A 23,542-nucleotide genomic window follows, 5' to 3' on the forward strand; every position below is an offset into this window, starting at 1 on the left:
CAAAGTCCACCGTGTCCCATCAGAAGAATCAAACCAGGCCAAGCTGACATTTCTTTATTAGGAGTTGAGCAGGCCCCTGCCACAGTGTGCCCATGGCTGAGCTTCCAAAGCAAGAGAGGAGATGTTCTCCCTTCTGAGAAGAGAAGCAAAGGCTGGCTACTGTTCCACTCCTCACTCCCTTGGCATCCCTAGGAAAGCTTCTACAGAGCATGAGTAGCCAGGGTTAGCACGTGAGGGACCTGGCAAGTCCAGACTGAAAGGATACCACAGAGAGGGTAGGAAGGGTGTGGCTACACACCCAGGATCACCTCAGGGACAAAGATGGAGCACTAGAGCAGACCCTGCCCTTCCAGGATGGCATTCTCCTCTGGATCAGAGGCTACTGGGGGCAAGGGGGCTCAGGGGGGCAGTCCTTGAAGTACTCGTGGCAGTAGAGACAGAGGCTGGCAAGCGCACGCACGTACTCCCCAAAGTCCACCTCGCAGTCCTTGTTTGTATCCAGAACACTCATGAATTTATTGTAGTCACACTCCTGGAACTCACTCTGTGGAAGAGATGAGAAAGAGAGGTCAGGAAACCCCGGCTGAGGAGCCTAAGCAGCTTCACACACCTTTCCTCTCCAAGGGTGGGTTTCCTCCATTCCAAGCCACACCTCCTAGGGGCCAACCTCATCCTACCCATCCTGATAAGACACCGGTTTCACAATCCTGCTTCTCATCTCCCTTCCTGAGCACCAGCTCCTTGCTATGGAGAGCCTGCTCTGAGTTAGGCACTACCCACAGGACAGTAAGAGTGACTGTCACCCTACTTTACATCCCATTTTGTTAAGGCTCACGCAGCCCACTTCCTTATGTCCCCTCTCCACAGTCCAGCCTCTCCCTCCTGCTGCCCTATGCTGGTGTTTGGTCCCAGGCCATTCTTTGCAGAGTCCAAGGCCCCTTCCACTAGGAGTGAGGGTGAGGGTGCTCACCGGGGTCCAAGTGGGCAGCTCCTTCTGCAGCAGCTCCTTGAGCTCCGACTGACAGATCTTGTACTTGTCCCCACAGCGCCCAGCATACTCCTGGAAGGTGCACACGATGGCAGCTACAGCCTGCTCCAGGGGCCGGGTCATCCTCACTGTGACAAAAAAAAAGTGTGCGACTCACAAGGAAGCCAGGCCAGTCTTCTTCCTCAGTGTCTCAGCTAACTCCAAACCCGTCAACCTCCACCACGCTGAAGTTCCCGTTCCTCTGAGAAGCCCTCCTTGACAACTGCTTACACACACACACACACACACACACACACACACACACACGCCACATACCCACACACCACATACACACACACCACATACACATGCCACATACACACACATTCACACACACCACATACACATTCACACACACACATGCCACATACACACCACATACACACATTCACACACACACGCCACATACACACATTCACACACACACATACACACATTCACACACACATTCACACACACACATTCACACACACTCACACACACATTCACACACACACCACACATTCACACACACACCACACATTCATACACACACCACACACACACACACACACACACACACTGATTCACCTCCCCATTGTGCGTGTTGTGATTTTTCTGGACAGACGTTTCATTTCCCCAACATTACCATAAATTCCTCGGGAACAGAATACCCCACTCCATCACTTCACCCTCACTGTGGGTCTCCCTAAGGGCTCCGATCCCTCTAGTCCTTTCTCACCCAGGCTCCTGGGAACTCTCAGTCTCCCATTGGGCACCGTTCCGTGTGATGCAGCCGCTGGTCCTACAGGCCTCTGCCCCTTGGGGACCTGGAGCTCCACCCTGTAAGGCTTGCCCAGGAAGCCCGGCCTTGCCCTGGTGAGGCTAATGACAGCAGGGATGGTCAGCTTGAGGGAATCCCCTGCCACTCACTATGCCTCCTTCTCTGCAGTTGGGGACCCTCAGCCTCTTGCTCACTCTGCAGTCCTGGGTGAACCATTTCTCTCTGGGCCTCAAGTGTCTTTTTCTGTAAAGTGGGTTAATCCAGCCTCACAGGCCTAGTCAGAAACGGGGACCAGGCAGTCTCTGCGAAGTTCGTCAGCTCACAGACCTGCCCTATCCTACAACCATCCTCCCTCCCCTGGCAGTGGCAGGAGGTAGTCTTAAGACATAGGGCTTTGAGAAGAGCCCCTCCTCTGATGGGAGGGAAGCACTTGCTAGAGTCCCTTCCCTCGCCCCATTTCTACAGAATCCCTTCCCTCACCCCATTTCTACTGTCCCCTTCCATTGCCCATCCAGCCTGGGCAAACCCTGGGCCGGCTGAAAGGCAACAGAGTTGTTTCCATGTGAGTCCAATGACTCACTCTTGACTCCCTCAGGGGACTGGAGTCCGGCACCACAGAGCAGTCAGAGTCAAGACTCTTCTTGGTGAGTCCCCTCAGCTGGGAGCAAACGGGAGCAAGGGAGTAGAGTGATGGGGGAAGGGACAAGCATTGCTGGGGTCTACCTCTTCGTGACAGGCCAGGGCTGGACCAAGGATCCACATCCCAATAGAGGAAAGGGCCATGATCCCAGGAGCTCAGTACCTCAGAGCCCTTCTGAACTTCTCCCAGCCTGCCTGGCGCCACTCCAGTTGCTATTTCAGAAGCCCTGGCCTGTCCCAACTCATCCCCAAGAATGAAGCAAAGAAACAAGGAGCTCACTTACGGGCTGCACCAGAACCATAGCTAGGCCGCTGTCCCCACACTCCCAGGCCAATCTTCCCTACAGCCCCTTAGTGTTCAAGGGAACCTCTGAGGCCATCTGATTTTCCTCACCCAGCACCTGCTAACGTAACCTTTCTGCTTCCATACCCGGGCCTGCATCCAGGAACAGGCTAGCTGTTGAGAGGCTCCTGAGCTGCCCCAGCACCCAGCCCAGGCAGTTCCCAAGCAGCCACACTCACCGCTGCTGCTGGTGTCTCAGCTGTAGGGGCCTAACAACTGGGTGTCCCTATTTGTAGCCTCTCCGAGAGATGAAGGGAGCAATTACAGGGACCCAAGTAGGTCAACACTGAGGCTGCCCCCAGGCCCCTGCCTTCTTCCCTCAGTGGCCTCTAATACAGGCCCACCACCCACCTAGCAACGCACAGATCAAAGACCCAGTCAGAGTCTCAAACACCACTCCCAACTCATTCCCACTCTGCCCTCCCCCTGAGCGGGGAACGGACAACAGCTTTCTGGTAGCCTCTTCCAGCCACATACATCCCTCTCCTGAGCTCTTTGTCGTAAGATACCCAGAATACAAAATGGGAACATGCCTTGGGATCTCTTAGGTTGTACCTCCAGAGTTCCTACACAGGGGAGACCTTGGGAACACCTGCCTAAGGCCCCTATTTGCAGGTGAGAAGTCTGAAACCATGGGACACCCTCTGCACCCAGCCTCCAGATCACTGAGTGTTTGGTGGCCGTTAGCTGTGAATTGCTTATTTCACTGGAGGAAATTGTGGTGAGGTATTTTTGAGACCCAGAGGAAGGGAGTTCCTCCTGGGGAGCCTCCAGCCTCTCTATTCCCAGTGATGTGGATGAATTTGGGCCACAGATTCAGGTGAGACTTGGCACGTGCCCAGCTCCTAAGAAAGCTGGTTTCATAGCCTGCTGCTCTGCTCAGCACTGGGGCAACTTTCCAAGCAGTCCTGGGGTAGAGCACTCATTTGCCTTTTAGCTTAAGAGTGTAGCCCCTAGGGGGTTCAACATCACCTCTCTGCTTGTGCCCCCTCCTGTGTGAGCCCTGGGCTCCAGCTTTGTCTTCCTTGCTGCCCAGATCAGCAAACCCAAATTCAAGCTTAGGCTTGATCAGAGCCCTCGGGTTCCCTGCTCAACTTCCCAGATGTTGCCATCACTTAAGGTTTGTGTTTTTTTTTTAACGAGGTGTCTTGTTTTGTTTTTTGTTGTTTTTTATCTATTTCTATTTTTACTTCTGTGTGTGTGCATCAGTGATGGGCACATTAGTGCAGGCACCCACAGAGGTCACAGGTGCTGAGTCCCCATGGAGATGGGGTTACAGGTAGTTGTGATCCACCTAATGTGGGTGCTAGGAACCAAACTCTGGTCCTCTGCAGAAACAGTACACACTCTTAATGGCTGAGCAATCTCTCCAGCCCTCACCTAAAATTCTGATGAGGCGTCTTTCTTTCTTTCTTTCTTTCTTTCTTCCTTCCTTCCTATTTACCTTCCTTCCTTCTTCTTCTGAAACTGTTTTTTATATGCATTTATTTTTATTTTATGTGTAGGAGTGAGCACCTACATGTCTCTATAACGCATGCCTTCTCCCAAGAAGGTCAGAAGAGGGTGTTGGACGCCCTGGAACTAGAGTAATGGGGCTTGGGAGCCACAATGTGGGTGCTGGGAACCAAGGCTGAGCCCTCGGCAAAAACAGCAAGTACTCTTAACCTCAGAGCCACCCCTCCAGACACAGGGGCTTGTTTTGTTTTGTTTTGTTTTGTTTTGTTTTGTTTTGTTTTATTTTGTGAGACCGAGTCTCTCTACATAGCCCCAGCTATCCTAGAGCTCACTGTATAGACCAGGCTGACTCAAATTCACAGAGATCCGACTGTCTCTGCGTCTGTTGGGATCAAAGGTGTGTGACACATGTCTGCTCTGGCTTTCTCTTAACACCTTGTTGTTCTTTGATGTTTTGAAAAAGATGGTTTTCATTCCGCCAAGCATTTCCTGCCATTCTTAGCTGGCATAGGTGGAGACTGCCATTCACCAGATGTGGAAATCCTCTCCTGCTTCTCTGTTCGCTCCCAACCCCTAAGCTACCATCACACACACACACACACACAAGAACAGGGAAAAAACACCCAGAAGAGCACTGGAAGGAGAAGAGGAACCTGACTTCCCAGCCAGCAACAAAACCCTCATGCCTGTATGCGCAGTCTGAGAGCCCTGGACCTCACCCTGGACCCAGCACCCAGCTTTGCCTGGGCCATCGTCTCCTCCTGGAGGTTGCCAGCCGTGTGGGTGAGGGGAGTGAGCAACGGAGGCAAAAGGAAGGAAAAAGAGCTGTGATTAGCCCTGTTTTATTGGCAAGGAGTTATGAGCAGTTTGGGACAGAGGACAGAGATGGTCACACGGCAGCAGAAGGAGGGACCAGAGATGACCCGTAATTAATTTGCTTCTGGGTCAATGACTTATTCCCACCAGCCACCAGTCACCTTAAGCAAGTCATCTCTGCTCTTGGGACCTGATTTTCCCCTTGATGGAAATAAAAGCAGTAACCATCTCATAGAGTTATTGTGGAGTTTCAGCACAAGCCAGGCTTATGGAACAAATGTTGCTAAAACATAGTGAGGACTTGGTAAATACTAACCCAGAGAGGTAGTGACTTATCCAGAGTCATATAACTAGTGAGTGGCAGACTTGATATTCACTGTTCATACAAGTAATTAGAGACACTGACACTAGGCATCCGGGGTATAGGATAAACAAAGCAGACACAGTCCCTCTCAAGAGAGATGACAATCTAGTGGGAGAAACAGACAATAACAAACTAATGTTTAATAAGCTGGAAGAGTCCAGTAGCCTAGCTCCTGAGCCCACTCTCTTATCTAACAGCCCTCCCTGCTCCTGGGCACAGCCACAGCTCCTAGGAACACAGCATCTTTGTCCACGGGAGAAAGCTGGGAGAGGCTACGAGACTTGTCTTGCTGGAGATGTGGGGTTGGAGGCTGCACATGGAAAAAACACTTAATGCACATGGAAAGAACACTTAATTGGGCCTTCACTCAAAACTCCACCCCTGCTTACCACCTGACTTCAGTATGTTTGAAGATTTGTTAGAGATTGAATTTCCCTATTAGAAATTTAATGTCCTTACCTCTGAAGAGGGTTTGGAGGATTCCTACACTAATAATCCAAAGTGTTGCCTTGAATGATGGAACTTGTTTTTCATCCCAGCACTTGAATGGCAGAGGCAAGCTGCTCTTGGTGAGTTCAAGCCCAGCCTAGTTTACATAGCAAGTTTCAGGCCAGTCAGAGCTACATAGTGAGATCTTGTCTCAAAAAATTTTTCTTCAAAGTGCTTTTTGTTACTGAGGCAATGTGAGGGCTCTGGCCCCCAAGTCTGACTCAACAGAAGCACACTGACTTCCCAGGATGGTGGGTGGGGAACAGTGGATCCGGCCCTTCCTCACTGGGTCATCTTACTCAGCTTCTGCCTCCACAAATTCTCTTCCCTTGTTCCCAAAAAACTTCAATTACCTGGTATCTTCCTGTCCTCCTGGAAGTTTTCCAGCATCTACCCAGAACCCCTTTCCTGCAGTGACCCCCAATGCGCAGCAGTGGACCCCAGTTCCAGGGCCTGGACTAGAGCCATCCTCCTTCCTTCCCACTCTGTCCCACACACATGCTCCATCCCCACCCTACCTCACCTTGCGTAGCTCCCCGGGGACAGGTGAGCTGACCGCTGAGAAATGTGCTGTTGCCGTGAGCATCACCTCAAAGGATCACCGAGAGGGTGTGCAAAGGTGAAAGCAGATGCTAGCCGATCTGGCAGGACTTCTTACAAGCGGAAACCCTGACTCTCCTTGGCTCCCCTCTGTCTCCTCACTATCACCACCATCGCCTAAGATCCCTGGAAAACACATCACCCTTCTAAAGGGCAGCGTCTGGTCCTGAACCTCAGGGAAAAATAAGATAGAATGTCCCGAGAACCTGGACATTCTGTTTATTTCTGGCAAAGGGGCCTGAGCCCTAGGACCAGAGTGACCACCCAAATCCAATAGCCCCATGAGGTTAAGTTAACTTGACCAAACAATCGACCTCCTTTCTCATTTTCTGGGTCAAGTATGAAGAACATATGGGAAGGGGTATCTGATTACTGGGACCAGCACTGGGGCCAGGGAGGAAGTTGGAACTGGAGCCAAAGCTACAGAATTGGAGCTGGGAAAAGGGAAGAGAATCTAAGCCGGCCCCAAGAAGAGCCTGCAGAGATTAGATTCGCCGCTTGCTGACAACCAAGGCAATGGCACTGCACAAATGAGAACAGCGAGTTGGTAGAGATCAAGTGACCCACATGGGAGCTGTGGAGTGGAGTACCAGTTCATTCCATTGTCCCAGAACCCATAACTGGGTGGGTGCTCTTAAGGATGGAACCATCAAATTCAAGTTTGCTTGCTCTTAGTTGACTTTGAAAATCAGTAGCTTTGGAGGCAATGAGCTAAGCAAGTCTCCTGATTCAACTGACATCTCTGATTTTCGGCTTAAAATTATAAAAGTCACCTAACCTCCCACACACACCTGGCCCATCACACCTAGCCCAGGTGTGCGTGAGCCAGCCCTGAAATTGTGAGCATGGGAGAACTATCTCTATTACCCTCCCCGCCACCCTCCACCCCTGCCCATCAGTGCCTGGGACAGGTGGGAGAGCTGGCCCTGTGGTCATATGAGCAGAGGACCAACCCTGTTAGCACAGGCATGGACGGGTCAGCCCCAAAGTTGTAGACATGGGAGAGCTTTCCCCACTTCTCATCTAGCAGACCAACTGCACGGGCCCAAACTCAGGGTTATGACTTGACCCGACCTGTCATCCACCCCATCTGTGATCTGCTAACGTGAAGGGACCTGACCCGCAGAACAAAGCTGCAGAATCTCCACAACACAGCGCAACAACAAGAGATCCAAGACGAGTCCTAGTGAGGGCCCAGTGTCAATAGTGTAGTAGAAACCAGAGGCCTCGAACCAGACCAGTGACTCTGCAATGAACACTTGCAAGTGAAGATACATGGGTTTACCAGTGACTCACTGTGTCACACTGCAGGCAGACTTCTGTGAGTTCAAGGCCAGCCTGGTCTACAGAACAAGTTCCAGGACAGTCAGGGACACGCAGAGAAACCCTGCCTCAAAAAAACAAAACAAAAGTCACCTAGGGAAGCCACTGCCCCTCTAGCCGACAGGAGTGTCTAATGGATGATGCAATCAACATTGGCACTGCAGGCTCTACTCTTAGAACTGGGAAGGCTGAGGCAGGATGGTCGCTGAAAGTTTGAGCACAACCTAGGTTTCATAGCAATGCCTTGTCTCAAATAAAGAAATAAGGGTGAAAATGCCAGACTTCCACTATTTGGGCTTGTGTCCTCTGCTGCTTTAACCTCTGGGTCAGATCCTGCTGAACTCTGCACATACGCATATTAGTCATTTGGTGAATGTTTGCCTGGACTCCCAGGACAAGAGCAACTTACCCTAACCTCTCTCCTCCCAGTCCAAGGCTAAAGACACCAAGACAAGAGTAACTAAGATGTTTTCAAGATTTCACAGACACATCACTACCTTGTGACTACACATGCATCAGCCGCGTTTCTCGGTGTCCTACTCCAGATCACGGAGAAGGCACAGGGAATCTCGAGTCCCTCCTATCTATGACCCACGTCTTTCCCTCCTGTTTAACGATAGAAGGGCCTTGACTGCTGGATTAAGGTGATGTCTATCCAACCGTCATCCTGTTTTGCTGGGTTTCTGGACTAGGTCTTTTTACTTTTTACTTGTCTTGTTCCCTGGGCTCCCTTCTGAGTTGCTGAGCAAGAAATCAGCTTGGATTCGGCAACTCACCTTGGCCTTCAGTCTCCCTTTCCACAGAGCATTAGAGAGTTTTCTGTGGCTGAGCCGCACAATAAAAGGGTGGTATGACAGAGGTGAGGTTGCTACATTTCTCATCCCAGCGCAATTCCAGGAGGAATGGGGGAAATCTGGCCACAGATCCCTGACAAGCAAGGTGATGTCCAGACCCTCCTCTGCCTCAGCATGAAGAAGAGGGAGGCTTGTTAGTCTGGATTCAACAGTCTGATGTCAGTTAGTTTCAAATACCAAAAGGAATGTCTAGCTACTTTGAAACCTCTCCAAGTGGGTGAAACCTTGGAGGCAGCTAGATAAGTCTGGTCTTGCTAGCCCAACTGACTGTCCAAATCCAAAACTGAGGTGCCTGCACCCATGCATCACCAAAAGAAATTAGAGTTCACAGAGGCAACCACCTGCAAGGAGGTCCCATCTCCCTGTGACTCGGTTTGATGTACTAGGTACATCTGAACCATATTCAGCCAGGTCCCCTCCAGATCACACAAAACACAAAGTTCAGGAGGTGGCTTCAGAAGGAGGAAAGAGGCCCAGTGTCCCACAGGGATGAGGAGTTTTCTTATAGATGTAGGTCAAGTCCAGACACTGGTCCTTAATGTTTCCTCGTCCGCAAGGTGCAGGTACTGGAAGGATTAAATGGCTGCTGCATGAGTAGGCCAAGAACCTAGTCAGAAGCAGCGCTCCGCAAAGGGCGGAAGCTGCCCCTCTCCGCTTTCCCATCTGTAAAAAAGCTTTAATGATAGCCCCTTTGGGTCACCACAGGGCTGAAATGACAGTGTGCTCACAGGAGCTTTGAGAACTGCCCCAGCATGCTAATTACTGGCATCATGACTCCCTGACCCATACTTACCGATCCCTCTCCAACAAGGTGTCAAGAAGGTGGGCTTTTCTCTTTTTATTACCATGGAAAGAGACCATTTGTCCGAGAGGGCCTGCCTGGCCTCTGTCTCCCAGCCCTAGATGTGTAAGGAGGACAGAGCACTGAGATCAAGTTGCTGTCCCATGGCCGCTCACGGGGCCCCTTCCCCCTCTTCACAGCTCTGTACGATCTACTCTGCAAGTGGCCCACACACAGCAGTTTCCCAGGGAAGAAAGGTCCAACTTGTCTCCTCACGTGGCTGGGGCTTCTCAGAGCCTGGCCCTTAGCTCCTGATGTACCTTAGAGTGAGCACTGCAGGAGGCTAAAGCAGAAGCTGAAAGTTCTTAAATTGTGTTTCAGAATTCCCAGGGAATCATTTCTGCTGCATTTTATTCATTGCACAAATCATTAAGACTGGCAGGAGGAACCTGCATAAAGGAGTTGTCATCTAATCTCTGCATGTACACCACAGCATACACAACACCCTCATCACTCACACACACACACACACACACACACACACATCCATAATGTCAAATTCTTTAATAATTTGAAGTTTATTCAGCAGCAAATTGTAGAAAACTTGGCTGACAGTGTCTTTAATCACTTTGCATAAGTCTGCTGTAGGTAGTTGGGGTTGGGAGGAGGGCCCAGGGACACATCTGAAATCTAGTGTCCTTTCATTGTTTTGTTCTTTAAACCTACAGCACATGGTCCCCTACACGGTGTTTGTTGATTCCTGATCACAACATGGCTGCTATACCTGCAGGTCTCATTGTCCACGCTCTAGGTGGAAGACATAGCGACGATGAAAGCTGAAAAGCTTTGTCCTCAAGAGCCTTCGCCTTGTTAACGTGGCAGAAATCACCTCTCTGTGTAGGGCTTCACCTACATCTTTTGGGGCTTAGCAATGTCATATGGCTACTTCTAGCTGGGTATGTTGACATCGTAAGAGAAGGAAAAAAAAGATCACACAGAGCTCTGAAGAGGAGGAAAGAGCCCAGTGACAAGCCGTGTGACAGCCACTTGTCTCAGTGCTCTGTCCTCTCTGCATATGTAGGGCTGGGAAACGAGGCCAGGCAGGCCCTCTGGAACAAATGGTCTTTGTTCACAGTAATAAGAAGAGAGAAGCCCACTTCCTTGACGCCTGCTGGTGAGGACCCAGTAAGCTGATTGACTTAGGGTTTCTAAACTGCAAGTTGGGGAAGAAGAGTTTGTTGGGCTTCTCATGGCTTGCTCAACCTGCTTTCTTACAGAAGCTCAGACCACCAGCCCAGGAGTAGCCCCACCCACAATGGGCTGGGCCCTCCCATCAATCACTAAGTAAGAAAATGCTCTATAGGCTGGCCCTCAGCTGGATCTTAGGGCGGCATCTTCTCAACCGAGGTTCCCTCCTCTCAAATGACTGTGGCTTGTGTCAGGTTGACATAAATCTAGCAGCACACTGATGGTTCTGTCTGAGCCCCAGTCACACAACCAACACCAAGTACACAGCATGCTGAGAGAGAACCCTTGGGTGAGACCCCCCACAACTATTTCCATCCTACCCACAGAACCAGGAGAGATATAAATGTATGATTCCACCCACCATATCTTGGAGTGGTTCATTATGCAACAACAGGTAGCTAGTAGGGCATCTCTGAGTCACTGAACTAAACTTGAACTCTCCACCAAGAAGTCAAATGCCAGTTTAGTTAAGCCACCACAGGTCAGGCCTTGGGTAACTTCCAAATGCTTGTATGAATGGTACAAAATCCAGCAGTTATCAAAACCCTTCAAGAATAATAACTTCAAAGATGAAATTGGGTGGAGATGAAATGATTGTAGTTGTAGGTCTTTTATTTGTTTGTTTTTGTTTTGTTTTGTTTTAAGGCAGGGACTTACTATGTAGACCAGGCTGGCCTCAAACTCCAAGAGACCTGCTCCCTCTGTCCCTGCTCCTGCCTCTGTCCCTGCCCTTGCCCCTGCCCCTGCCCCTGCCCTCCCACCCCTGCCCATGGCCCCCCACCCCTACCCTTGTTCCCAAGTGCTGGGATTAATTAAAGGTTGTACCACCATGCCCAACCTGCCTTTTTAAGATATGTTTCTTAACAAAATAAAATGTTATTAACCTACCTCAATTCCCAAAACCTCATCTATGTGAAACCCTGAAGAGCAGAACCTTTGGCCTCAGGAGGGCTGGGGAGTGGAAGGTGCTGGAAACCAGAGCACTTTCTGTTTCCAGCCCTTTTACTGATCCAGCTAAAGCACAAAGCATCACTGGCCACTGCAATATTATCCACAAACAAACAAATAAACGTTTATTTAGTACAAGATTCAGAAAGATAGAGAACCCCATTAGCCAAGAAGACACATGGCAGGGAGTGGCGCACTCTGCTTCAGGGCCTGTCTGAGGACCCCAGGAAGAAGTCATTGCAAATCATAGTGACGAGTGCCAGAAACACAGCATACTCCTGGAAGTCCACCTCCTGGTCATTGTTCTCATCAAGGTCACTCATCAGCTTCTTTAGCCCCTCCTCATTCACCTTCTCCTGAAGATGACAGGGAGCAGAGCTGTCACCAAGCTGGCCCCTCTCCTACCCACTGCCAAAACCTCCCCTTTACAGCAGCATCCAGCGTCCCCTCCCCCACAGCAGGGTGTTCAGGAATACTGAAGGCAACAGCCATCAGTAAGCCCGTTCGCACACAGACTTAAGGGCCACTCCAAAGACCGGTGAAGGGAAAGCTGATGGGGAGACCCTGAGCCCCACCCTGGCACTGGCACTAGCAGGCCTCTCGAGAATGAAAGCCAGAAGAGATTTACTCTGTGTCCTGTGTCCCGTCCCCACCCCCACTCTTCAGGACTCTTCCCCCTCCCCCCCCAGCCTCACTTACCCCCACAACACTAGGCAGTTCCTTATTCAGAAGCTCCTTCATCTCCCCCTTGCTGAGTTTGAGCTTGTCCCCCTCTCGACTGGAGTATTTGTGGAAGGTGGAGATCATCACACTCATGGCCTCTTCCAGGGGAGTGGACATCTTGGATCTTGAGACACAAAAGAACACCGCTGAAGCACTCGGGGCCTCGAGACCAGTCTACAGGACTGCCCCACTAAGCTCCTCTAGGAATGGCAAGTCAGTGCCTGCACCCTGCCCTGGAAGCGTGCCTCCCTAAGGCCGCGGGTCCACACACCCTGCCCTGGAAGCCTGCCTCCCTAAGGCCTCGGGTCCACACTACCACTTCATACTGCAGCCAGATGGTAAACCTCTCCTGTGGTCTGGGAGTCACCTAAAGCAGAACCTCGTGTCCTAAGGACACACCGCTGCGGGTAGGCCTCCCTACTTGAGTGTCTGTGGGAGGCAGAGAGGGGACCGGAGGAGGTTGCAGGATGACTCCTCTCTGTCTGTGCCAGGAATGTAGAGCACAAATGTGTCCATGGGCTCCTAGGATTGCTTGGCAGTAGCCATGGGGACAGCCCAGAAGTATGAGGCTCCGTGAAGAGGTCAAACCTTTGTGCAAACTCTAGTCTACTGAAGTCAGGGTCCTTGTCATCTAAAAGGAAGCTCCCTTAGGAGGGAATGCTTCCTCCTTCAGACCTGGGACTCCCCCTGGGTGACAGTCTGGCTCTTTGCAGACAGGTGGTGGGATGGAGGGGACTGAACACCCTCCCCAACAGGAAGGATTCTGTTGAGGTTAGAACTAAAAAAATTTAAATGGCTGGGGATCAGGCTAGAAGCTGAAGAGAAGAGGTCAGAGTTCACAAGTCACTTTTTCCAGATTCCTCTAAAAATATTGGGTGGGTTCCAGGGTAAGGCCAGAGGAGCCAGTGCTGTAGGCAGGGAAAGCCTTGGGTGTTCCCGGCCAGCCCTGCCCAGCCAGCCCCACCCTCACCCTCTTAGAAAAGCACCGGAAGCAGCCTTGGGCAAGGCTCTGCCACGACACAAGGCCAGGGACCCAGAGAGGGCTAAGCACTGAGACTCTGTCTCTGGCTTCTTAGTCCTAATAGAATCCAAGGCTTTGCAAAAGCAAAAGCAAAACAAACTCAGTACTGACTGTTTTTGTGACAACATCTCACTGTGCAGCCCAGTCAGGCCTTGGCCTCGGTGACTTTCCTACCCGTCTTCCGAGTGCAGGATTACAGATACTCTCCATTGTAGTTGCATCTGGCTCAAAGTGGGGATTCTTATAAAAGCACTCCTCATATAACCATGACCTAGTCCTAGGCCTACACCCCAAAAATGGGACCCTAAACAGACATGTCTAAAGTGAGAAACACGGAGACCTCTCCCAGACGGAGATGGGAGAACAGGCCACAGATCAACCACCAAGTCCTGGCAGGGGAATCTGGGAAAGGCCCTCCCGTCCAAAACTTTGCAGAGGGTTCTTCAAATAGGAGATCCCACTAGGAAGTCAGAGAAAACTACATGAACAAGGATCAAGACAGCGGGGCAAAGATAGAAACCCAGGTCCTCTGTAGGACAGAGGCACTCACCAACCAGGTGGCAGAGAGGCCCAGGAGGGAGTAAAGTGGCCAAGACACCAAGAGCAGGGATTTATATGCCAGACTGGCCTCCGATTTGTCATTTTTGGGAAACAGAACCTGTCTCAACCTGATCTTGATAAAATCTGACCTCCTTCCACTGGACACACCCCGCTTAGTCCACTCCCTCTCAGACAGCACTGGCCTCAGCACCTGCTGGAGGAGCATCCAGCCCAGCCAAGGGCATCCCTGAGCTCACCCAGGCCTCAGCAAGGAGACAGAGGCATTGTGGGAAAGGGGGGCCCAATCAGGGATGGGGTGGCAGCTTTTGTTCTGGGGCCTAGAGAATCATTCCAAGCCTGGTTCTCATATTATGCCTGTGAGTCACAGCTCCCTCCTGTGTAAGAGGGCGCAGGGACACAGGGTGGGAGGACACTTCACAGCCTGTGCTCAGGGGTGCGTGTGCGTGTGCGTGTGTGTGTGTGTGTGTGTGTGTGTGTGTGTGTGTGCGTGTGTGCATGTGAGAGAGACAGAAAGAGATGGAGAGCAGTCCAGGCCACCCTTAGAAAGCCGGGCTCCAAAAGAGCAGCTGGAGACATACAGAGGAGGATGTCAGGAGGTCTAAGAAATCTTCTGTTGTTTGTTTTGTTTTGAATGTCCGGCACCAGAATCCCTCTTAAAGAGGGCAGCAAAGCAACTGGGTGTGCTTAAGACTGCTTCAAAATGAGCAGTGGCGATTGCTCTGCACCAGACACAGATGCAGTGAGCGGCAGTTTGTATAGGGCGCAGAGGAGGAATAAAGGGAGACATGAGCCTCCTTTTCTTCGTTTCACAGGGAGGTGAGTGGGTGGGCGTGACTCCCCTACCCAGAGCTGAAAACAGGGGCCTGAACCCAGTCATGGCCATCCCTCAGGCCCTCACCTGTCCCCAGTGTGTCTTCGCCATGGAGAAAAACAAACACTGTGTCCTTCAGCTGGGCCTCAGGGAAGAGCTGACCTCGAGACTTCAGACTCCACACTGCCCCCTTCTGCTCTTTCCCCCATCCCCAGTGGGCACCTCCCTTCCTGTGGGCCCAGTTCCCTTCCCTCCCCAGACATCAAGCAGCCTCTCTCTGCTCCCCCAGTGCTGGGTGACTAACCCACGGTTCCAGGCCCAGATGCCCAGGTGGTGACTAAGCGCCACACCCTGCTCCCCAGGGCCAGAGCTGCAGCCAGAAACCCCAACCCACAAACACCAGCGTGGAGCCCCTCACCGGGCAGCACAGAGGGAGAGGACGAAGGTGATACCCTGAATCTAAGGGCTAGCAGAATCAGACCCCCAGGACTCTACCAGGGCCACCATGGGGACCAGCCTGCACAGCACAGATTAAGTGGGTCTCGGGTCCTCCAGTGTCCTCTTCTGTGCCTTCGCAAAGTCACCCAGGGTCCCTGCTTTCCCAAGGCACATGTACCCCTCCTCCCCTCCTCATGATGCTTCCCTTCCTGTCACAACCCTCTTTAGGTAGAGCAATAAAAACTCTCCGCCCTGAGGAGGGGCCCACGGGAACCGAGCACTGCAGCTCACGCTCAGCAGGGTGCCTCTCTGCTCAGAAACGACCTTGCATCCGTAAAGGGCACAGTGAAACACTCCGCATGCTAACACCTGCTGCTTTCCAGCCTCCCTGCCACTCCTCGCTGAGTGAACAAGGGAGCAACAAGTACGTAGTGAGGCCAAGACCCTTGGCTTGGCTGTTGACTCTGCTTAGAATGTACCCACACCCACACACAGGTGTCTCCTTCTGCTGAGATCCCATCTGCCCTCAGAAGGCCACTTAAAAGGCCTTCTCTCACCCAACTAGATTCCGTTTCTACCTGCCCCGGCACATACAAAGCGCCCCTTGTGTCCTCCCTCCCTCCTGTCCTTATCGTCTTCCTACTTAGGCAGATTCACTTGTGTACTCTGCTTCCCCTCGCCCTCGCCATGCGGTGAGCTCACTGATGAATGCTGGGCCTTATTCACTTCTGCATGAGCACAGGATCTCGCCCACGCCGGGTGCCGCCCAGCGTTTATGACTACTAACTAGCCACAGGGGTCACTGGGACTGGTGGGTAGGTAGGGGCAGGGAGGGGAGAGGAGGAGTCTCTTCTCTCCCTGCCTGGAAGCACACCAGTGATCACACTAGTAAATAATAACTTCTCTGAGTCCCAGGAGTGGCAATGAGACAGAGTTGGAAAACAAAGCCTCGGAGTGCTACAAATCCCTGAGGAGTGGCCACAGGAAACATCCTGCCATGGGGACCCAGGAAAGGGATGGAGAAGCAAAGTCCCCAGAGGGCGGGAGTGGACACTGGAGGCTGGCAAAGAGGGGAGAGAAGCAGTCGGGTGGAAATCAGGCAAAAAGAAGGAATATGGGGGGTGGATCAAAGAGAGCGCAGTAGAGACAGAGGAGCCAGGGAGAGAGGGACAAGATGAGAGAGGGGACTGTACAGAGGTGGCAGGACTTGGACACCTGTCTACAGGTGTCTCATCTCAGACATGGAGGCCATATCGGTGCCCCGCCCAATGGCAGCGCTCCTGAAACTTCGAAGAGCAGACTGACTTGCCTCTCTGACTGACTCTGTGTGACCTTGGACATCTGCATTTGGAACGTCAGGACAGACAACATCGAGTGGATGAGCCCACCCCCCTTCCAGCGCCCCCAAACCCCAATCTGTTCTGACACACTCCAGCAGAGAAGCCAGGACAGAGGCATTCCAGGCACTGACTGCCCACATCCAGCCCCAGCTGGGTCCTCAAGGTCCATCCACGCCCTCCCAAGCGCTGAGTGACAGCAGTTGCTGGTTCGTTTTGCCTATCCCTCTTCTGCCTTCTGGTGGTGGAGATGTGTCATTGCAATGTAGTTCTCCGCTCTTGCCCCCCAGGCTCACCAGTTAGCTGTTCACAAGCCTCAACATGATTCACCAAGGAGGAGGCAGCAGTGATTCATCTCCAAGGAGCCTTCCCACACCCACACCTGCTCCGCATACAAGGGGTTTCCTGGATAGTCCCTGCTGAGAAGCCTAGGTGGACTGAACTGGAAACCTGATACCAGGAACCCGTTTCAAATGCCTGGGGTAGGATTGGGGCAGCAGGAGGTGTCAGAAATGTGAGCCTGTTCTCACTCACTCCTTGGGGGGCAGTTCAGTGAAAAAGAGAAATGGCCTCACTATCAGAACTCCGAGTAGGGGTGCTGTCCCTGGCTCATCCTGCAGTGCTGAGTAAGTAGTACCACACCTCAGAGCCTAAGCCTTTTTGCCACAAGGATCACTTTTAATATCCCCTGTACCCTAAAATAAGCTTTGAAGTTCTTTTCCTTATCAAATCGCATGAAGTCATTCATGATCCGCTCTATAAATCCTACCCATGACTCTCCCCGTGTAGCACAGTCATTATATGAGAACCCACGCCTTGCATTCTTGATTGCTTACAGGGATGTGTGCATTCCTGTGGCTGTGGAGTACCTACTATGTGCCAAGTGCTTCCATAGATTGTCCCACGTAAGTTCGTGAGACAATCCCAGGAAGGTGGACAATCTCACCCTTCTTGATAGAAATGAAAATCGGGCCTCCAGGACATGTTTCCACCCAACCAATAAGGGAGGAGAGAAAATTTAAAGCCAGGTGATTTAGCGGTGCTAAATGTCTCCAGTGATGCCAGGAGGCCTTAAGGATAGTTGCTGCTCAGACCAACCCCCATCTGTCCAGCAAAGCGGACTCAAGTCTCGGCCACACTGGGGTCCAGGAGCCTGTCTTCTCGGCATCTCTGCTCCCGGCACCTCTTCCCGTTGACGTCAAATGTACCGTAGCCTGGATTTGAAATACACTAAACAGAAAGCTTTGTCAGCCCCCCCCCCAGTAAAGACTGGATCTCATTCATTTCTGCACGAGCACCAGATCTCGCCCACATCAGGTGCCTACCAGTGTCTACAGCTGCTGAGTGACAATGGGGGGGGGCAGCTGGGGGTGGGAGCCAGAGGGCCAGGGAGCCCTCCCTTTTCTCCCTGCCTGAAAGCACACCAGTGATTACGCTAGCAAACAATAACTTCTCCTGTGAGCCTCAGGAGTGGCAATGAGACAGGGTTGGAAAACAGAGTTAAAGATCCCCAAGGAATGACCACAGGAAACACCCTGCCATGGGGACCAAGAAAAGGGAGTTGAGCAAAGTCTCCAGAGGGCAAGGATGGAGTCCGGAGGCTGACAGATAGAAGAACCAGACGTCCCCCATGCCACAAAGAATATTGTCATCCGCCCATGGCCCAAACCAGACACTTGGCTTCCTCCCAGCCTCCTGCTTCCCCTGGCTGCTAACCACATGTCTGGTCAGCCTGCTTGTTGCTAAGCATGCCTGGTTCCTGTCCACACTGCTTTAGGCCTCTTTCAAATCATCTGGCCTTGCTGCAGATTCTCTCCAGCCCTGTTCCTGGGCCTCACGCTAACCCCTCCTCAGCTCTGCCTGCGGGCTAATGATTTAAAAGTTCAAATTTCTCCAGATTAGAGCATTCGGTGAATTCTCCTAACTTTTAGGAGATACAGGCATGGCATCCTATTCTGGGCACACTAACTTTGCTGTGGTATAGGTCATACTTTTTCATGCCCCCGAAACCTCTCTGCCCATGCCGTGTACTCTCATGGGAAGCCTTCCTCTGAGGAGCTGCCCATCAGCCTCTTTGATTTTTTTGAAGATTTTATTTATTATTTTATGTGCATGAGTGTTTATCTGAATGTATGTATGTCTGTGGGCCACATTCATACGGTGCGCAAGGACACCAGAAAATAATATCAGACCCCAGGGACTGGGGTGACACACTGTTGTGAACCTGAGTCCTCTGGAAGAGCAGCCAGGTGCTCTTAACCCCTAGGCCATATCTCCAGGCCCAGCACAAGCCTCGTAATCACCCTTCCAGCTCACCTCAAAGGTCATTTCCTCTGGGTACAGGCCCAAATCCACTCCCCAGGTCTCCTGCATGCTTGAGCAGGCCCATGCTCACACTTAGGCGCTCCCCCACCAGTCCCTCAGTCTCTCGTTCATGGCTCTACAGCATCATTTTTATTAATTCTGACTTTAAATATCTCTCCCACTAGAAATAGCCACTAAGCTTCATGAAACCCTCCATTTCCTAGTGCCTAGCACAAAATAAACGTCTGACAGATGGTGACTGGAGGCTCAAGTGCTGTCCCTCACAGCCAGTACCTTCTCTCCTTCCTGGACTACCCTACCTCCAGATACACCCTGTCCTCTGCGCGCGCGCGCGCGCGCGCACACACACACACACACACACACACACACACACACACACATACACACACGAACCTTCTGAAAACTGACTCCTTACCATTCCGTGGGATCAGCTCTCTCCAGTGCCACCAGAGATTCCCTTCTTGGGTTGGAGAGGGAGCAATTTGACGCCCCCCCCACACACACACACCTCAGAAGAGTTCTTCTGAGGGAACGATTCACTCCAGGCGCCCGCTCCACCTCGGTGAGAAAACTCTGTTCTCCCCTCACCACTGACGCTGCTCCTTCTCACCCAGCCTAGCCTCATGAAAAGGGCACCCTTCTGCGTTCCCTTCCGCTACCACCCCCATGGGGTCTGTGGCTGGGCAGCTTCTGCCTACGGGGAGGTGTGGCGCAGGACCATGCTGCGTGGCTTTTCCTGGGGGCACGTGACAAATGTCTGTAGCGAACTGCTGAGTTTGTTGAGGTCCCTCACGGGCGCATGGCTGACTCAGAGGTAACTGCATTACCGAAAAGCCCACCCTAGCATGGATAACAAGGGTGGGACGGCACCCTTGGTACACCCTGCACTGCTTGCAGGCAGCTCAGCCGATCAGCAAGTCTCCTCTTAGAAGTCCTTTCGGCTTCTCTACCTGCAGGGAGGCACCACTGTGAATCTTGGTTTATGAGCTTCCGGAGATATGTAACTTTTGTTTACTGCCTGGGCTTTAGATCTTGGAGCTGGAAAGACGATAGATGGTTTAGCAGTTGAGAGCACTGTGTGTTCTTCCAGAGGACCCAGGTTTCCAGAACCTGTAACTCCGCTTCCAGGAGATCCAATGCCCTCTTCTGGCCTCCTTGAGTACTGCATGCACAAGATGCAGAGATAAGCATACAGGTGAGACATCCAACACATAAAGCAACGCAAAGATCTCATTGGCCTGCACTAGTTTCTTTTCCCATGACCGTGATGAAAATGCCTAAAGGAAGAAAATTAAGAGAGGAAGAATTTGTTATGATTCGTTGTCCAAGATAGTACGGTCCACCATGATGAGGAAAGCAGGGAAACAGGAGCAGCTCCATGTTGGGATAGAAGGATCCTGGGGCACTGGTTACATCATGTCATCAGCCAGAAAGAAGTCAACCAGAAGTTGGACAATTCTATAACTCCTCCCAGTGACCCACTTCCTTTATCTAGGTCCCATCTTCTAAAGGTTTCTTAGTTTCCTGAATCAACACTGCCTTCTGTGGACCAAGTTTGTAAACACATGAGCTTGTGGAGGACAGTTCCCACCCAAACCATAACACTCTGTGCCTAGCTGGACGGTCTTATGACCATCGCACAATGCAGGATGCATTCATGTATTCCAGACAAACTTTAAAAGTCACTGGAGTTGCTGGGGGGATGGCACAGTCCATAAAGTGATTGCTGCTCAAACCTGAGAACCTGAGTCTGAATTGTCAGAACTCATATAAATAGTTGGGTAAAAGCCTAGTGCTGGGGGCAGGGGACACAAGAATTGTTAGGGCTTGCTGGTCAGCTAGTCTAGTCAACGGATGAGTTCTAGGTTCAGTGAGAGATGCTGCCTCAGATATAAAATTAGACAATGATTCAGGAAAACAGTCCAACTTAGCCTTTGGTCTCCACATGTACACACACAAATGTGTGTGTGTATTATATAAGTTTATATATTAAATATGTAATATATTTTATATATATCACACAAAAGAAAAATAAATAAAGACCAAAAAGTTCCTGTACTCTCAGAATTCCAACACTGTTCAGAAGTCCAAAGTCTCTTCTGAGACTCAAAATAAATCCTTAGCCAAGAGCCCCTAGAAAACCAAAACCAAGTAACATACTTTCAGTGTACAATGATACAAACAAACCCATTCTAAAATGAAGGAATGGGAAAATATCAAAAGAACAGCAGACTAAAGAAAGACTAGGATTCAAACAGATAGACACCAAACTCTGCAATGCATAATGACCACTATCTGGAGCTCATGACAGCATCTTCTGGGCTCCAACAGGTTTGTACACTCCCATTCCTCCAGCCTTCAACCTGTAGCATGTGTGCTCTCTCGTGGCCTGGGTCTTTTCAGTGGCTGCAAAAGTCCAAATTTCTGGCATCTCACACTCCCTGGAATGGCCACTGAAACTCGGTTTCAACATCATGCAGTCCACTCAAACCCAAGGACTCCATGCAGAGAATGTAACATTGTTACATACTGCCTGACCTCAACAGCTTTGGACAACCTCGGCGCAAACTTCCATCAGTCCATGCATGAGTGAGTTTTGTTTGACTGCCAAACAGGTACTACATGGAAAATAACACCAAATTTTTACTGCCAACTTGAAATGTAGCCCCTGGTATCCAAGTGCCTATGTGACTTAATCAGGGACAGCCATTTCCAAGCAAGAAACCCCCATGTGGAGGCACTCTCCTTTGCAGACCCTGTCCTTTAAAATGGATGCTTCCAGAAAGGTGCACAGCTTTATGCCCTGAAGCCTTCAGCGAGTAAGATCTTGCCTTTAATGCACCATTCCTATTGTCCCAAAGCAAGCTGCATAGTTAGTCCTTAACTATGCTCCTTGTTCTCCTGTCTTTGGAATTGTAGCCACTTTATCTGCAAAAACCTTATCTGCCCTTTCTGCAACTTTTCCTTGACTCATGGTCCTGTGCACATTAAACTGTTCATCTTCCACATTTTTTTCACACCACTATCTGCTCAGAATTTTCCCTGGAAACATAGCTAAAGGCAGTGATCAATAATCATGTAACAACCTGAATGCTGTGCTTTCTGGCAATGTTCTCTACAGAACAAATTAGCCTATTGCTTCTGAGTTCAACTTCACTCAAACTTTTAGGAAATAACACACAACCAATTTCTTTATCTGAATGTGTCTAGCCCAGCGTCTAATAATTCCCGTTTTGGTTTTAGATATTGGGTTTTTTTTCCTTGATTTTCATTGTTCTTTTTTGAGTCATTTCATTGTGTAGTTCAAGCTGGCCTCAAATTTGCTATGTAGCCAAGGATGACCTTGAACTCCCAATCCTGCTGCCTCCACTTTCCAAGAATTTGGATCATAGGCATGCACTGCCACTGTGAGTCCTCATGAATCTAAACAGTGTCCATTTATTTATCAATAGTGTGGTCTCCTGAGCACTTATCAGAATGTTCCAGTAAGCTCTGACTACGGAATGTTAGGGCCTTTCAGCTTGTTTTTGTTGTGGTTTGGTTTGGTTTTGGTTTTTGTTTTGTTTTGTTTTTGTTTTTCAAGACAGGGTTTCTCTGTGTAGCCCTGGCTGTCATGGAACTGGCTCTGTAGACCAGAGATCCACCTGCCTCTGCCTCCTGAGTGTATGGTCAATTCTATAACAGCAACAGATTACTGTATTATTTACACCCTCATCACTCTAACCAACCCTTGACAACTTCAAGGAGGAAGGATTTATTTGGGTTCACAATTTGGGTGGATAAAATCCATCATAGAGGAAGGTGTGTGACTATGGGTGGCTTCACGGCTGTAGGAGCATGAGGCAGTGGCTTGCTACAGGGTGCCATCCAGGAAGCAGGGAGTTCATGGTGTACCTGAGCATGGGCTAAGAGGCCACCTCCTGTATCCTCAAGTCTGTAAACAGGCCCCAAGTCCAAAAGGTCTCTCAGTTTCCCAAAATAGCGCCACCATCTGGGAACCAACTATTCAAACGTATGAGCCTGTAGGAGAGAATTAGCATTCAAACCACAACATAGCCTCAGCTTTAAATTACATCATCTCATCCATGGCTGTGATTGGGGGCCCTACTTCAGCCCTTCTCAGAACTTCAAAGGGAAGAAGGTGGGAATAATTAGCCCTCTCCAAACCCCAAAACTCAGATCTTTGCCTTCTCAGCCTCTCTGTTGCCATTTATAACCATTCACTAGAGTCATTCTTCAGGGAAATGAGGTAAGGAAAACCATTCCTTGTTTCCCCAACCTCTAACCACCAAAACCACCATTGCATCCTAGTGAAAACTGATTAAAAAGAACACAATGAAATGGACCGTGCGGAAGTCCTCAGAGGAGTCACAGAAATTCTGACCCTCCCCCTTCCCTGCACTTATTATGCATCTCTTCATCAGCAACCTTTGCAATAAACTAAGACAAAGATAGCCAACGAAGTAAATAGCCTTGAAAATACAAAAGAATAAGGTAGCTGTGGTTGAGTGGTAGAGCATATTCCTGGAGAGAACAAAGACCTAGGTTCCGTTCCCAAAAGGAGAGAAAGGGATTGTGGAATAAACTCCCATAACGAACGCTGTCTTGGTAATCAGTAAACAAATTCTGAATACTTAATGAACAAACACTTTCTGAAGAAGCTCAGAAGGCTGGTG

The 23,542-nt window shown here is 50.5% G+C and overlaps 2 protein-coding genes across 7 annotated transcripts; both read right to left on the minus strand.

Annotated features, from left to right (window-relative positions):
* Positions 1-39: 39 nt before the first annotated feature.
* On the minus strand, positions 40-19,400 carry S100a3 (S100 calcium binding protein A3). The gene is made up of 3 exons (XM_013120597.3): positions 19,282-19,400; positions 971-1,116; positions 40-544 (listed from the first exon to the last, which is right to left on the minus strand). The coding sequence occupies exons 2-3, from the start codon at positions 1,109-1,111 to the stop codon at positions 380-382; spliced, it is 306 nt and encodes a 101-aa protein (XP_012976051.2). The 5' UTR covers positions 1,112-1,116; positions 19,282-19,400; the 3' UTR covers positions 40-379.
* On the minus strand, positions 11,750-19,419 carry S100a2 (S100 calcium binding protein A2). Of its 6 annotated transcripts, none has more exons than XM_013120590.3 (3): positions 19,282-19,419; positions 12,350-12,497; positions 11,750-12,006 (listed from the first exon to the last, which is right to left on the minus strand). In XM_013120590.3, the coding sequence occupies exons 2-3, from the start codon at positions 12,488-12,490 to the stop codon at positions 11,854-11,856; spliced, it is 294 nt and encodes a 97-aa protein (XP_012976044.1). In that variant the 5' UTR covers positions 12,491-12,497; positions 19,282-19,419; the 3' UTR covers positions 11,750-11,853. The 6 variants fall into 6 exon arrangements, with proteins under 6 accessions (XP_012976044.1, XP_021088767.1, XP_012976046.2 ...); XM_021233108.2 differs by lacking the exon at positions 19,282-19,419 and adding an exon at positions 14,854-14,968; XM_013120592.3 differs by lacking the exon at positions 19,282-19,419 and adding an exon at positions 14,084-14,197.
* Between the last annotated feature and the right edge of the window lie 4,123 nt (positions 19,420-23,542).

Source organism: Mesocricetus auratus, unplaced genomic scaffold (genome assembly GCF_017639785.1).
Source record: "Mesocricetus auratus isolate SY011 unplaced genomic scaffold, BCM_Maur_2.0 Super-Scaffold_100009, whole genome shotgun sequence".
NCBI lineage: Eukaryota > Metazoa > Chordata > Mammalia > Rodentia > Cricetidae > Mesocricetus > Mesocricetus auratus.